The 14,604-nt window shown below is 36.0% G+C and overlaps 1 protein-coding gene across 25 annotated transcripts in view; it reads right to left on the reverse strand.

The window, feature by feature from the left end:
• The window catches only part of CTNNA3 (catenin alpha 3), a 488,015-nt gene that overhangs the window by 409,430 nt on the left and 63,981 nt on the right, over nt 1–14,604 (reverse strand). Inside the window, exon 5 of one of the 25 annotated variants that reach the window (XM_080597469.1) lies at nt 5,984–6,041. The exons of 23 other annotated variants lie outside the window; for them this stretch is intronic. In XM_080597469.1, the coding sequence (XP_080453595.1) occupies nt 5,984–6,041 (58 nt within the window). Of the gene's footprint in view, nt 1–5,983; nt 6,045–14,604 lie in introns of all 25 variants that reach the window. One more of the 25 variants, XM_080597468.1, reaches the window with a different exon arrangement.

The following is a 14,604-nucleotide window of genomic DNA, read 5'->3' on the forward strand; positions in this document are numbered from 1 at the left end:
TAATATTACTAGGACAGTGGTTTTTTTGAAACTAGCACAGCACATCAAAAGCAGGTAAACTGAACATACACATAATGTGCATAATTCAAGGAAGCTGACTTAAGGATACAGCACTACCACTCAGCATAAGAAATGGCTGCACAGCAAGTCTACAAGCAAGAAAAATCATCTTTTTGTAAGCTTCTGCAGCAGTGTTAAAATTAGTACCCCTGTAGCAACTCTTTATAACACATTTATCTGTATGTAGACATCACTCATTTCTGCTTCATAAAATCCACTTAAAAAAAAATATTCCATCTTCCCCTTAGTCATCTTCCTATAACACAGCTGGTTTGGAATTTTCAGCATTATTTTACCTAAGCATTATTTTTTCTGACGTGTGGTCAACCAGTTAGGCATTGAGGTCTTAAGTCCACCAGATGTATTCTTAAGAAGAATTAGGAATGTAACACCAGCCATTCAGTGAGAACAAAGGTGTGGTGAGCTATTCTGAAAAACAGGCTACTGTATTTGAAAACACTGATTTGGAAGTCTGTACAATACAAGGACTGTAACTGAGAGCACATAACCTTGCACAAAGTCCTAGAAGACTTGAATTGCTCAGCAAGTCCATCAATTGCAGTAGGAAAACATTTACAGAGAAAAGTCAGAAAGCAAGACAAAGGAAGATACTTTAGATTGGGGTAGTGAGAGAAAAGAAAATCTGTAGAACAGACCCATGAAAACCAACCTGCTTTTAGAATATGCAGTACATTTCTTCTACCCAAGAAACCTGCTCCGAAGTTTCTGAAGTCTCATCAACTGCAAACAACATACTGCCTCAACTCATTACCCAGGTGGAAGGCCAGATCTGGCTGTCTTTAGAGAGGTAGCTGTTTCAGAGCAAGAAAGTATTTGGGGCATGAAACTTTGCCAGCATCACCCAAGAGCTAGATTTTGCTTTTGGAAGTTTCAGTGTCATAAACATGTTTCTAATAAACTCTCTCCTTGTACTGCTATTTTGTGTTCTTTACTTCATCACCATTTCATTTAGGGTTAAGAAGGTATTCAGATGTTTGGCTGATTCCAGACCCCAGTAGTTTCAGATAGCAAACAAACATTTGCAATAGTCTCTACAGTTTCCAGATTGTACATATAAAGTTACTTCTTTCTTGGCTTTATGGGAATTTATTTAAAAAGAGAAACTGAATTTGCCTGCCTGCAAAAGCTGCTGTGATTAAAACATTAATATCATGAGTCAGTCAGGAGGGAAAACTGGAACAGATCATTCTTTTGAAGTCATCTTCAAGTTATATCCAAATGTGGATTTTATGTTTGATGAAGAATTGAGGGATTGTTCTGAATTATATCAGAGAGTAACAGACAATCTCAAGGTATGTTGTTTCACATACTGTCTGCCATTTTAAAGGGAAATTAATCCTAATAGCAGCCAAGCACATATCAGGACTATATACTAAGCATATGACATACCAAACAAAGCTTACTTTTAAATTAATTTTCCCCATAACTTTATGAGTAAAGGGACTAGACAGTATTTTCTCCTGCATTCAAAAATAAATTCACCTCTGTGAAAAGGTCATCCATGAAAAATAATAGCCTTAAGGATGAATACTTGCAAAGCTCTGAGCATATAAAACAGAATGCCAAAAGGAAAATATTGTGGCTCAAACCTCCGATCTGACTAAAGTTTCAAACAAGCAAATTTTCAGGGAAAAATATATTCTACGATCCCTGAAAATTTTTATTTCCTCACCAAAAATGTAAGAAAATGAATTTACTTTTCTTGTAAAGCCATTCACTCATTTTGAAAAATGGAATTTTTTGGTTTAAATTAAGTTTATCAAAGACATATTAACTCCCCTTTTCTAGGGGAACTGTATATAATAAAAAAAAATGTACCTAAGATTATGGTAGAGCACATTTTTTAACTGTATTTACAATACCAATAACGAATTCACACACAAACTTAAGGTACAAAGTCTAATAGAGGGTAACAACCTAATTGGATTTATTTCTACAATTGATATTAACAGCCTGGAGGTAGACTTCTTTTTCCTTACAGAATAGTAATGAATTATGTCCTTTTTGCAGTTTCTTTTAATATTACACACTAGAATTAATGCAACACGCCAGAGATCAAGAAGTCTCTCTCTCAGCCATTCTAATCCAAAGATTACAGCCTAGAAGTTCACTCTATAATGGCAAGGATACTGGAAAACCTAAATACAGAGCATAATGTGTATTTATTTATTTGCAAGTTATTTACCTAAAACCTTTTCACATTATTTCAGGTTTACAGTCTCCTATTCCAATGCTGCAAATAGATTCTCAATTAAACAGTAAGTATACAGAGACATCTATGTATATTTTCCTGTATTTTAATTAGGTATAAAATGTTCTTTTTTCTTTCTATTTCACTACTGGCAGTAAATAAGCAGAAAATACTTTATACACATTAAAACTGAAACAAGGTTGACAACTGTTTCTACTCATTTTCAGGGATGATTGGTAGAAGGAAGAGCAGGTTAAAGAAAGGTCAGAAGTTTTCTATTTCAATGTGCATTTTAAATAATCCATTTGCTCCATTATTTGCACTATGTGCTAACCCGCTTTCTTCCCCATAATGATTTACACACGATTAAATGCATGGCATATTATTTACCAAACATGGATTTTTACTGTATACTACAGCTTGAACTGTTTCAAATACTTACATGAGTCCCAATCTACCCCACATTTCAGCCATCTTTGACATGAGTTTGTGATTTCATTGGCTTTTGGGCAACCTGAACCACAGAAGACTGTAAAACACAGCTCTGCTAACATTTAGATTTAAAGATGCAGTCAGGACTCTAATAGAGGGCAAAATAAAACAATACACTATAAATGTCTATTGGAAAGAATATAAATAACTGTGAGAAGCAGAGCGTTATATTTTTTTCATCCACTAATGGTAGAGAAAAAGATGGAAAAAACAAAAAGAAGCTGAATTTGTCTGGGGCTCAAATTAATTTTGAATACACCCTGATGGGCTGCCTCTGTAGTGTTTCACATCCATACATGTTTTGATTAGGAATGGGAAAACTACTCCAAATACATGAAGGCCAAATTTATCAGCAGTCAGCATTTATGTTGCTTTCATATGAACTATGAAGATCTGGTGTATAGAAGACAACATGTAAGCCAGCAGTGCTAGGAGAGAGATCCAATAGGAGACCCAAGACCCTGACAGCCCTCAGGCTGTGCTGCCCCCAGGGCTCAGGTCTTCCATCATTACTGGCCCCAAAGGAAAGCACCCTCATCATGTTACCTCTGTGCTCTTCAGGTGTCACTCAGTCCATACCTGCTGCATCCCACTCCCACGGGCAAAAAGGCATCATCCTATAGTGTCAAGCGCACAGAAACATAATCCAAATCAAGGTGAAATGCAGTTTGAAAGGTGTTAGGCCTAAGTTAAACTTCATGTTTCTTTTCATGCAAACTACGAAAGCCTGCCTGTAATAAATAGGGAGAAATATTTTTAATGGATTTAAGACACATACATAGAAAATCTGTTTATTTATTAAATTAGATTTAGAGCCCTCAGTGAGAGTTCTGGATGCCCTCAGGTTTTTTTTTTATACTACCACAGTCCTACATGCATGCAAATGAAAGGCTAATAGTTGCTGTGCGCTGGAAGTGTCCAAAGCACTCTATCAAGCATGGAACAGATTCTAGCTAGCCTTCTTCCTAGTAAAATTGAAGAAAAGGCTGTAAGGACTTTTGCATCTTTCTATTCATCTACTCCAGTGGATACTTAGGCAACTTGGTGTTAGCAATCCAATCAACTGGAAAGTCCCTAAATCTACCATGAACAACTTTACATAGAACAATCATTGATTTGTTGTTATGCGACTTTTTCAAATAAGCTGATTTCATTTGAAGATTTCTAGTGTGGAAAGGCTACAAGCTTTTAATGTAAGTAACCCAGAAAGACTTAAACATAGTAGAAGCAAATTGATTATTAGAGACTCAGTATCAAAATCTCCAACACAAGTCAGACAACGCAAGTCAGACAAAATCTCCAACACTGCCAGCTCTTCTGGCCTGTATACTTCTTATTTTCTATCAGTTATTTTAGGATAAAAGCTGCCTTGCTTTTTTTTTTTTTTCCCACTAAAAACACATCTTGAGACACTTCCACTATCCAGCCAGATTTTCACCCATTTAACTGAATTAACCCTCCTCTCATCTCAGCAAAACAAAAACTAACAAAATTGCGTGCTTGTTTATTTACGCCAAAATGTGATATTTGCTGCACACAGAAAAGGGAAAAAAAAAGTAGTTTCTACTCCCTAACCAAATTCCAATCGACAATGCAACGTTCCCTGTAAAACAATATATCTTGATGATGTGTGCAAATGAATGTAAGCAACTGCATGATTATTAATATGAAAAAGAAAACAATCACAGAAATTGTTATGAGATAAATACATGCACTGGAACATAAATCTAGCTTAATTAGTCCAATCTAACTGCTGCTGAAGACAAACGTGCAATAGATGCCTACAGCAGAAGGGCCACAGAATGACAACTCAATGCACCAACACACTCCCTGGATCACAGCATGAGGACACCTTGCAAGAAGCTCCGCAGCTGCGCAAGTCCAAAGGCTCACAGCAAGGGTCCACAGGAGACAGCGTAAGTACAGGTATCCTAAGTCTTGGCAGCATCACGTAATTTAAGAGTCCCAGAGGACAGGAAGAAGTAATATATTTGCACAGAAGAAAGTATTACTGCTAACTTGTAATGTCATCTTGTTAATAGCAGTCTTCACTTAGAGATCCTTTATCACATTCATGAATGTTATAATCTTTCAACGATAAGTTTTGATGAGAAAACAAATAAATGTTCAACATGGACTTATTTTTTTTTTATTTTTTTTTTTAAAGGTCTATTGCCTTTCAACCAAGAATTTCCTGGCGATTTGGCTTCCCCAGACACGTAAAAGAAGGTGGTGCCTGAGCTCTAAGAAGTAACCCTGTATCCAACATGCTGCACAGTGTTAGTGGCAGTCCGTAGAAAGATATGTGGATCAGTTAAAGCATTTTAACAAATTCACAGGAGGAAAGAAGATGGATGCACGTGTCCCATACAGTTGGCAGTGTAAACAGATAGTTAACAAACCACGCAGATATCCAGTAAAACAGGTAAAAATAGACCCGATTATACTAACAGTGGCAATTATGATGAGAGTATGTATGTGTGAAATTCAACTTCCTTCCAAGCCCTGCAACGCAGCTGTTTGTAAATGATACTTACATTTTACATATCACACTATTATATATATATATTGCACAGGTCAAATATATGCCTAAAGCAGCAAGAAAAATCTCTAATGTTTTCACAATCATCTCAATTATTTTTAGCTTATTTATACCTCTACAGCCTGCAGTCTGGTTATCAAGTGGTCCATTTACTGAACTCCCTCTACTTCATATTTGAGAACAGCCTCTCTTCACCATAAAGCCTCCAAATATTACATACTGACTTTAAGACAGACTGCAGAGCTGCAGCTTATGCTGTAGCAGGTTAAGGCAACGTCTTATAAAAATGAAGCAGCATTAATCTGACAGAATTTTGAACTGCACGGTACTGCACACCTTCAGATTCATTTGACCAAAATCAGTGCTAATGCAGTAAGAAAATAACCGAAATAAAATTCTTTCATGCTGGACAAACTACACTGTTTAAATACATCTCCTGCCATAAACTGCCTAAGGAACCAGAACCATACTGAGATATTGAAGGAGTCCAAAGTTCCTCTGCATGTAAGTGTAATGCATACATAATTTTTTTTTTAAACAAGACTGGGGAGATTTGGTTTTGTATGAACCACCTTTTTTATTCATACATAAAATATTATAAAGACTGACCATGGATGAGAGAAACTCTAAGCATCAATACTGGTTAAGGAAGTGTTCAACAGATGGAAATTACATACCCATGTAATTACGATGAGTGTAAGAAGAAGAATCTGCTGGAGTTCTTCAAAAATATAACTGCTGAGACAACATAGAGGAGATTCACTGGATATTAGGACTTAAAAAACAAAACAAAAAAAACACATAGTTTTGTATCTACACATAATACAACAACTCTTCAAGACTGCATAGAAGTCTCCTGTCTATTACCAAAGTTTAAAACTCTCCAGTTTAAATGGCAAGAAGGTTGTTTCGGTAAGTTTCACTTTGCCACTTGGCAAAAGAGCTCACAAGGTGCCTCTGCATTCCGTTAGACAGAAAATTCTCAGTCATCACTCTTCACTTGCAGGTGTATTGATACTGATTTTATACACAAATCCTTACTAATCTTACAGAATTTCTTTAAGACAATATAATCAAGGTATTTTGACAGGTCTTTAAAGGTAGAATTGCTGGAAAGACCAACCAGTAGGGTTCAAATACCAATGTGACACGTATACAGAAACATATAAAAGGAAGAACATTTTGTTTCTTTTTTGAAATAAGAGCATATGCCAGACGTGAGTAGAGGAGGAAAATATTTTTGTTTTGGTACAGCCATGCCAGGACATGCAGAGATATCTCACATGCAACTTGCTTGTTGCCAGAAGTGCCATAGATGATGAAATGTCACTTTGCAATGCATTTCAAAGAACTCCATCCTGTCTTAGCCCCAGAAATAATTTCGAAAATTGTCTTTCTTCTATTGTTGATGTTTATATAAATAATTAAGATGTTTTAAACAAAATCTGATCAAAATGAAAGATCAAAATATTACATTCCAAAATGCCTTGATATCTATTTTCACTCAAATGCCCATAGATTCAGTCTACTATCTCAAGCTACATCACAAACCTTACTTCTATAAAATGCTGCTACCTATGGAAAAAATAGCTAGATTTGTTTTAATCTACAGGCTAATAACATTTTTGATCAATCAGCTTGTGGGTTGTTGGTTAGCATTTACTTTTTATTATTGTGAATTTCCTCTGTCTTCTATATAATTACTGCAATCTACATTCTTTGTTATCCTACAAGCAGATTAATCAAGAAGGATTACGAAGTGACACAAATAATCCCTAAGTACACATAAGGTCATGTCTTCTGTTCCATGCATACCAATGAAAAATTTAGACCATGAATAAAAAATAGACAACTGATCTTACTTACTATTACAGCACTTCTTGGTATGCTAGGTTAACGGTAACAGCACTATGCACAAGGGAAGGACAGGACTTAGTAAGGTGTAGGTTTTGATTGGTTGACTGTGGTCTTGGACGGTAGGTAATTAAACTGTACTGAACTGACTTTCCAAATGTTCTGTAATTAACATTTCCTTGTCAACAAATATCAAAGTACAGCATTTTAATATGGCCAAAGCTTTCCAAGTTTTTTCCCGGAAGTGAAGAGTTGACAATATTAAAATATTTTATATGTATGCTAGTTTCAATGGAAATGCATTTTCAAAAACTGAATTATTTTCCAATTTTCTTTTTTTCCGAGGTGTAAACACAATGTATATTTTTAGAGAGTTTACTGGTTCCTGGAAGCAGTTTTGCAATATACAAATATATTCTCTAGTGTGTGCCACCACTCTATGCATGTGAATCTACTTACATGTTTAAACAGTTTTATTGGATTAGGGCTATGAAAATTGGTGCTTTAATTCTCTGTACACAGAAGTCTCATTGAACTCAATAGGATTTTCATCTACTAAAAAATGGCAGAAGTAAGGCCATATGGTCTTTTGGCTTGTCACATGAATTATTGACTGTCTATTCTCCTAAGGATGAATTAACATAGTCAAGCAACATCCAGTACCCCAAGGAAAGATTTATGCCCAAAAACTAGAGCTGATTCTTTAAAACCACAAGGTCTGTTCTTTCACAGACATTTCTGAAGGAAAGCATTCAACTTCCGTCAGTGAACTTAAAATATTATGTAAATATATAGCAGCCTTTTACTGTTTTGTTTTCTTTACCTCAGTGCCAAAGTTAGGCACACACATGAAAAGAATTTCATCTTGTAAAGTAACCGATTTAGAGGTCAGCCATTCCTTTATACTAAGGTGGCTAAACAGGACTCCAATAAAATTACCCATGTGAGTAATGCTTTAATGAACAAACCATTAACATCCTGCAGACTTTCACAGATCTGGAGGAAAATAAATTACTGCCCAAGCTTCTAACTGGTTGTTCTTATTTCTGTCATAAATAAGCAAATAACATTTATATCTCTACAAATATTCAACTTTTTAAAAAAACAGTTTACTTCTGTACCAGTCCTCTCCAATTCATTTCAACTCAGTGGTCATTAATGAATTCCCTATTATAAAGATGTTAGTATGGTTCTTTCAGTTTTTATTACTGAATTTTTCAGAATGAAGATGAATGTTGACTTGTGCAAACCTCCTGCTGCTCTCTACACCTGCAGATTGCCTTATGCTGCCCTCCTATTGTCCAGTGCATCTGTTCATATTTTACCTTCAAAATATACTGCTGCTTCTTATTTTGACTGCCCTCACAACTCCTTAATAAAATATTTATTGTTGAACACTGAGGAACTGTAAGCCTAGTTAAGTGACTTTACTTTTTTTTTTAGTGGCGGATTTCGTAGTACCTCAAAAACTGTTCCACTTCACACCCCTGAGACACTGTTTTTTGCTGATTAATGAAGTGTTTTAGGCTACTAGGGGATAGTGAAACATCCTATTTCCCAGATGAAGACAGTACATAACCTGGAAACACTGAATGCTTGTCATGCATGAGTTATTCTGACAGAGTCTTTGAATTTCTTCATTATTTTATTTAAACAGCATCATCCAATATCATTAAATTCCCAAGAATGTACAAGCCATTAAAATATGAATACAAGATATAACATACTAAATATTCACACTGTATTCTGTTGAGTTTTACCAGTACTGCAAGAAATACAAAACATAAAAAGGTCACTTGAACAAAGATTACCCTATTCAAATAAATCCAGATGAAATAATATGATTTTCCCAGATGGAAATGCTTCTGTAACTGCATGATAAAGCTAACATCTTTTTTACTGATTTGCCATGAAAATGAAGTATTTTCTAACCATTCACAACCATTATGTATGATGGCAAAATGATAGTAGTCCTAGCTTGGTCAAACAGGGTTTAAATCATTCTCAAAAAGGAGAGCCTAGAGGTCATGGTACAAAATACCAGGATCTACACACACAGGCTACCATTCAAATCAAACCATAACACTTCACTGACATGTAGAGTCCCTACCTGATCATTAAGACTATTACCATCAACACACATGTGACAAGCAAATATAAAATGGGCAGTTTTATAATACTGAAGACAGTCAAAGATAGGCAATTGCTTCCATAAGCTGACTGAAAGTATGAAGCAGTTTTTTGTACTTTTGGAGAGCTTTTTTCCCATATAGAGGGGTAAGCCAATGGTAGACCTTAGAATTAGAATTCTTAGAACTCAAATCCATTCTGACCCATGCCTGTTTGAGTCCAAATTTAAAATAAAGACAGCAGGGTAGGGAGATAAAGCTCCCCCCCACCAGGAGATGTTTGTTCGTATTTCACAAATTAGCATCTTTGAAGTAAAGGAAACATTTATCTTAGATTTTTTTTCCAGAAGGCAAAAATAAAAGAAAAAGCGTTCATATAAACAATGGGATTCTTTATAGGCCAGTAATGCTTCCAACTAGAAGAACTGATGGAGCTGGACAAAATGCAGATAAGTTTTTGGTCAAAAGCACTGCCTACTGGCCTAATAAAATCATTAGCTTTCCTACAACCCTAACAAGTTTGTAATCTTCAGATTGTTACAACTGTTCCCATACAACACAATCACTGGCTTTAAACCTTCATATTAGGACATGACATTTTGCTGCCAAGTTTTTAAACTTACTTCACGTAAGTTTAACTCACCTAAAGAACAACAGAGCATATGGCAAAAGTTTTTCTGGGCACAGGAATTAGCAGTTTGGAAAAATCCTTTATAAAAGACAAATAGGCAGGAAGAACTGACAAGTTTAAAAAGGTGAAGTAAATACATATATATATAATTATTTCATTCTTCTGATCTTACATGCCAGAAATTTTCAAGAAATACACCTTGCATTCAATCACTCCTTTATCTATGCAAACATTAACAGATAAAAAAATGGATACAGATAAAAAATGGATAAAAAAATGGAAGTTAATACATTGTTCTAGGTATTATAGCAAATTGTCACTGCTGTTCCAGAAATGCTGACTTAACTAGAAAACCAGGAAGGTGCAGAGAGAAAGTCCAATTTGGGAAAAAAAATCAAAAATCAAAAACATGCCAATGAAAAAATATTCTTTTCAGTAAGACATTACTAAATTTACTAGTTTTGACTGGAGAACCTACAATTATAACCCGCAATTATTAATGGGCTAAAGTAACATAATTGAAAGATTGTCTTTACGAGCATATAAAAGAGAAATGAAAGAGTCAGAGAAAAAAAAAGTAATTCTTGATCTGGTCCAGTAATGGGTCTTCCACATGATCAGATTCAACACTACAAAAGCAATCTAATAGCACAGTACATAGCAGATAGACTTGAAACAGAAGAAGCATGTCTTAGTATTGTCTCTGTTTTTAAATTTAGAATTTACAGGATGTGCATATATACACCTTTTGTTATATATATTCACAGAAAGATATCATTATAAAGATGCACCCAATAACATCATTTTAATAAGCACCTGTCCAGCTCATGGCGTAAAAAGCTTATGGGAAACATAGGTGATTAGAGCTGTCCCAAAGTCTTGTGTATACCTGAATTTCTCATTTGTTCCTCTTTAAAAATTATTAAAAAAAAAAAGTAATTAATGATTCTCTGTACCAGAGTTCCTACCACTCATTGTTCCATTTCTAGTGCAGCAGCAGCATTTCCTCCTGTCATGACAGGATCACACTAAACAGGCATGACATGAAAACACAATTTTATGTTTTATATTATTAAAATAATTTTTCCTCTGTGCTGTATAGAAATAAATTCTCATCAACGTCATAATCAGTTACAATGTACAGATAAAGCCTGTCCATTCACAAACTTCTCCGTGTCTCTCTCCATATCTGTGGAAAGATTTAATGGTAAAGGCAGCAAAGTTCTGTCTTATGAACCCCCCATTATTTCTACAAGGTAGTTACTAGTACCTTATAATTAGGTCTATGACCACCTACCTGTGAGTTCTACAGTTCTTCCAAACAAACATCTACATAGGTAACTTTTACAATGAAGGAGTGCAGGTATCAAACTACAACACCTGCTAAGAATTGTACTAGCATTAACGATTCTGGATAGAAGAGCTGACACAATGTTTAAATGCCAGTCGCAACCCATAGAAAGGGCAATCATAGGCCTAGCCAAAACTGTCCTAAGGCTGCTCCTTAGCAGAGAAGCTGGCATAATGTTTCTAAGGAGCCAACATGAAAATAAGACCAGCAGTGAGGAGAAAGGATTAAAACTAAAGTTTCAGAAAGAGGCTTAAAAACAGATGGCTCCTTGGTAGCATTCACTGCTCCTCAAAGGTGCCCAAAGAAACACACATCAGAAAAGCAAACCGGTTCCAGACGGATGAGGGAATCAACAAAATGGAAGCACGTCTACAAACAGTCAGACTGCCTTTCTCCTTCCCATGTCAAGCCTGACTACAATCACTACTTATCATGGTATCATAACGCATTATGGAATAGTAAATATAGAGGGGAGTCACTTACTGTGAAATAACGGGGTGCCTTCCTATGTAGCAGGTCCCAGCACCATTGCAGCAAAGAGCAATCACTATACATTTATTTAATTTTAATTAATTCTTAGGAGTTACAAAACATAAACCAGGAAACAGCACTTCTTTCCAGTCCAGCAAGAGTTTGCTTGCTTTGCTTTTGAGACAACTTTCCTATACTCAGGAAAACTACGGATTAGACATATTGGAAAAGAATTCGTCTTCTAAGACAACTGCAAAACAATCATTAAAAAAGATTAAAGCCTCTTCCACTCAAGAAAACAATACACCAGATTGACCAGTGATTCTACCAACCCACTGATTTTAAGTCATTTGGCCTGCCACTGCTGTAAATTAAAAAACAAAGAAGAATACAAGGTTGTAAGCAAAAGTTTCTTCACATGTAAAGGAATACAGAAAATAGCTTTAGGATACTGTCTGTAACAACACCTGAACCATAAAGATATACACCATTTTATTTATAGAATGAATTTATAAAGTGTATGCAGTATATTCTATTCAAATGCAACTTTCACAGAAAAGGGATTTGCAGTGTAACAGATACACACAAAATATGGTTCAAAGACCACAGTCCTTCAAACACGTACTTCACTGACACTAGTCATCCTGCTGAAGGTATGAATTTGCAAGCATAGTGCCAAAGTAATTTTCTGGGGAGATTCTCAGGGAACTTAAGGATCCAAAGTATCCTGGCCTGTATTAACAGGAGGTTGAAGCGCTTCTTAGTCATAAGAGGCTGAGGGAAGAGGTTTGCTCAGCCTTGGGGAAGATACGGCTTTGTGTGCACCTAACAGCAGCCACCCCACAAGAAGAGAGAGTCAGGGTCTGAACAACGATGCATGGTAGGAAGATGAGAGACAAGAGGCATAAATCAGAAGACTTTTAGATTAGATATAAGTAAAATCTTCTTCCCCAGGAAAACACACCAGCAGTGGATCAGGCTGCCCGGAGAGGTGCCATTTTAGGAGGTTTCCAAGATGTGACTGGACAAAGCCCTGAGCAACCTGGTCCAACCCCACAGCAGACCCTGCTTTGAGCTGGAAGTTGGACTGTGCCCTCCTGAGGTCCCTTCCACCCTCAATTATTCTGTGATTCTGTAATTCTGAGGAGAAGCTGGAGGTGGTAGTCATAAATAATTCATTGTGACATTTTTGTGACATATAAAATAATATTTCAGCAAAATGATTACTGTGGTCTTTATACAGGAATATGAAGTATTTGAGTTTTGAAATTCTGCAAACTACAGTTCACAAACTATTCTTATTATAGCTATGACCATGGTAAAATTTATATGCATGTTAAAAGGTATAAATTAAAACTTTTATAAGATTTAACTGGTTACATTTTATTAGAATTACTTCCTTCCATATTAAAACAAGGATTACAATTAAGCATGTCTTGCTAAAAGGCAAGTATGCATTTTATTATTTAAGTACTGGACATGCTTCAGCTTTTAACTTTGATTTTCTTGTCTGTGTCAATAAATGTTGTCTGTATCAGAAGATTTTACAGAACAATTCCCACTAGTGCTAGGACTGAGTACTGAATTCACATCAACATCACCAAAGGAAGCTCTAATGCAAACTGGGTGCTTTGACTAGAACCACTCATTTTGTCCCGTAAGCCTATCTTTCCATCTTGCAAGGACAGCAAATGGACGCAATAACCTGGCACCTTGTTTGCATTAGCACCAATTCTGTGCACCAAAACTGTGCATTAGCACCAAAACTGTTTCTTTATAACACAGATCATTTCCATTCCCAAAGCAACTTTTCCAGAGCATGCCAACATGTTTGTCTTACATTTGTCAAAGTCCCACTGTATCAGGAGGCTGGAAAAAGCAAGCTATTGGCAGAATACTTCACTTTCAGAGACCACAAGCACAAGAGGCATCCATGAAGTTAAAAAATAAAAAAAAGAATACCCTGAATAACCTATATGGATCCAGCTAGATATGCATTTAAGCAAGTATCCTTTGACATCTGAATAGGATGTCCTATTTCAATTGAACAGGTCAATTGCAGCAGCTTGAGAAAGAATACAGATGGAATGCGCAAGGGTCTGACATGGCTGGTTGTGATTTTAGGGTATTTGCTATAGTAGAACTTGGAAAATTATGAATATTGGTGCATCTAGCTCACTGCATGCCTCACACATCGCTTCATAACTTCTGATTTGTCTTAACAACAGGCACCACAGACACCCCGTTGTCTGAAGTCCCATGAACAACAGTATTTGTAAATGAAGGGCAGGAAAGAACAATTACTTAACTCAACACATTTTTCTTTGTCTGTCTGCCAGGGACATTGATGTCAAACTAAAAAAACTGCTTTCTGGCTATTTTATTATTATTATTATTATTATTATATAAGTAGGTTGATCTCTATATCCTAGCAAGCTGACTAACTAGAGACTAAATAAACTTTACTTCTTCTTGTCTAGTTCTCACAGCACTTGGATGTCCTGCACACCCCTCAGCTGTGTCTTTGAGATTCACTGCTCCAGTGATGCAATTCCCAGTTTAGCACGAGAAGCATGGGAATGCTTCCTTTCATATTATACACCTATTAATAAAAACATTTCTCCTTGCAACAGATGCTTGCTTTCAATATTGCAGAATCAAAAATGACCTTTTCAGGATCAGCAATTGTATCGGATGTTGTATGCATAGAGTGTACCGACTGTCCACTCATAACCCCATCTTACCAGCCTGAGTCTGTACATGCACACACAGGAAGCAGCAGTGGTACTTTATGAGAATTTGGATAGGTAATGACAACAGCTCCACTTCCCTCAGATGCCAGAGAGCCTAGTCTGTAATAAC

The sequence above is a fragment of the Anser brachyrhynchus genome, assembly GCF_964034855.1.
Source record: "Anser brachyrhynchus genome assembly, chromosome: 6".
Lineage (NCBI taxonomy): Eukaryota > Metazoa > Chordata > Aves > Anseriformes > Anatidae > Anser > Anser brachyrhynchus.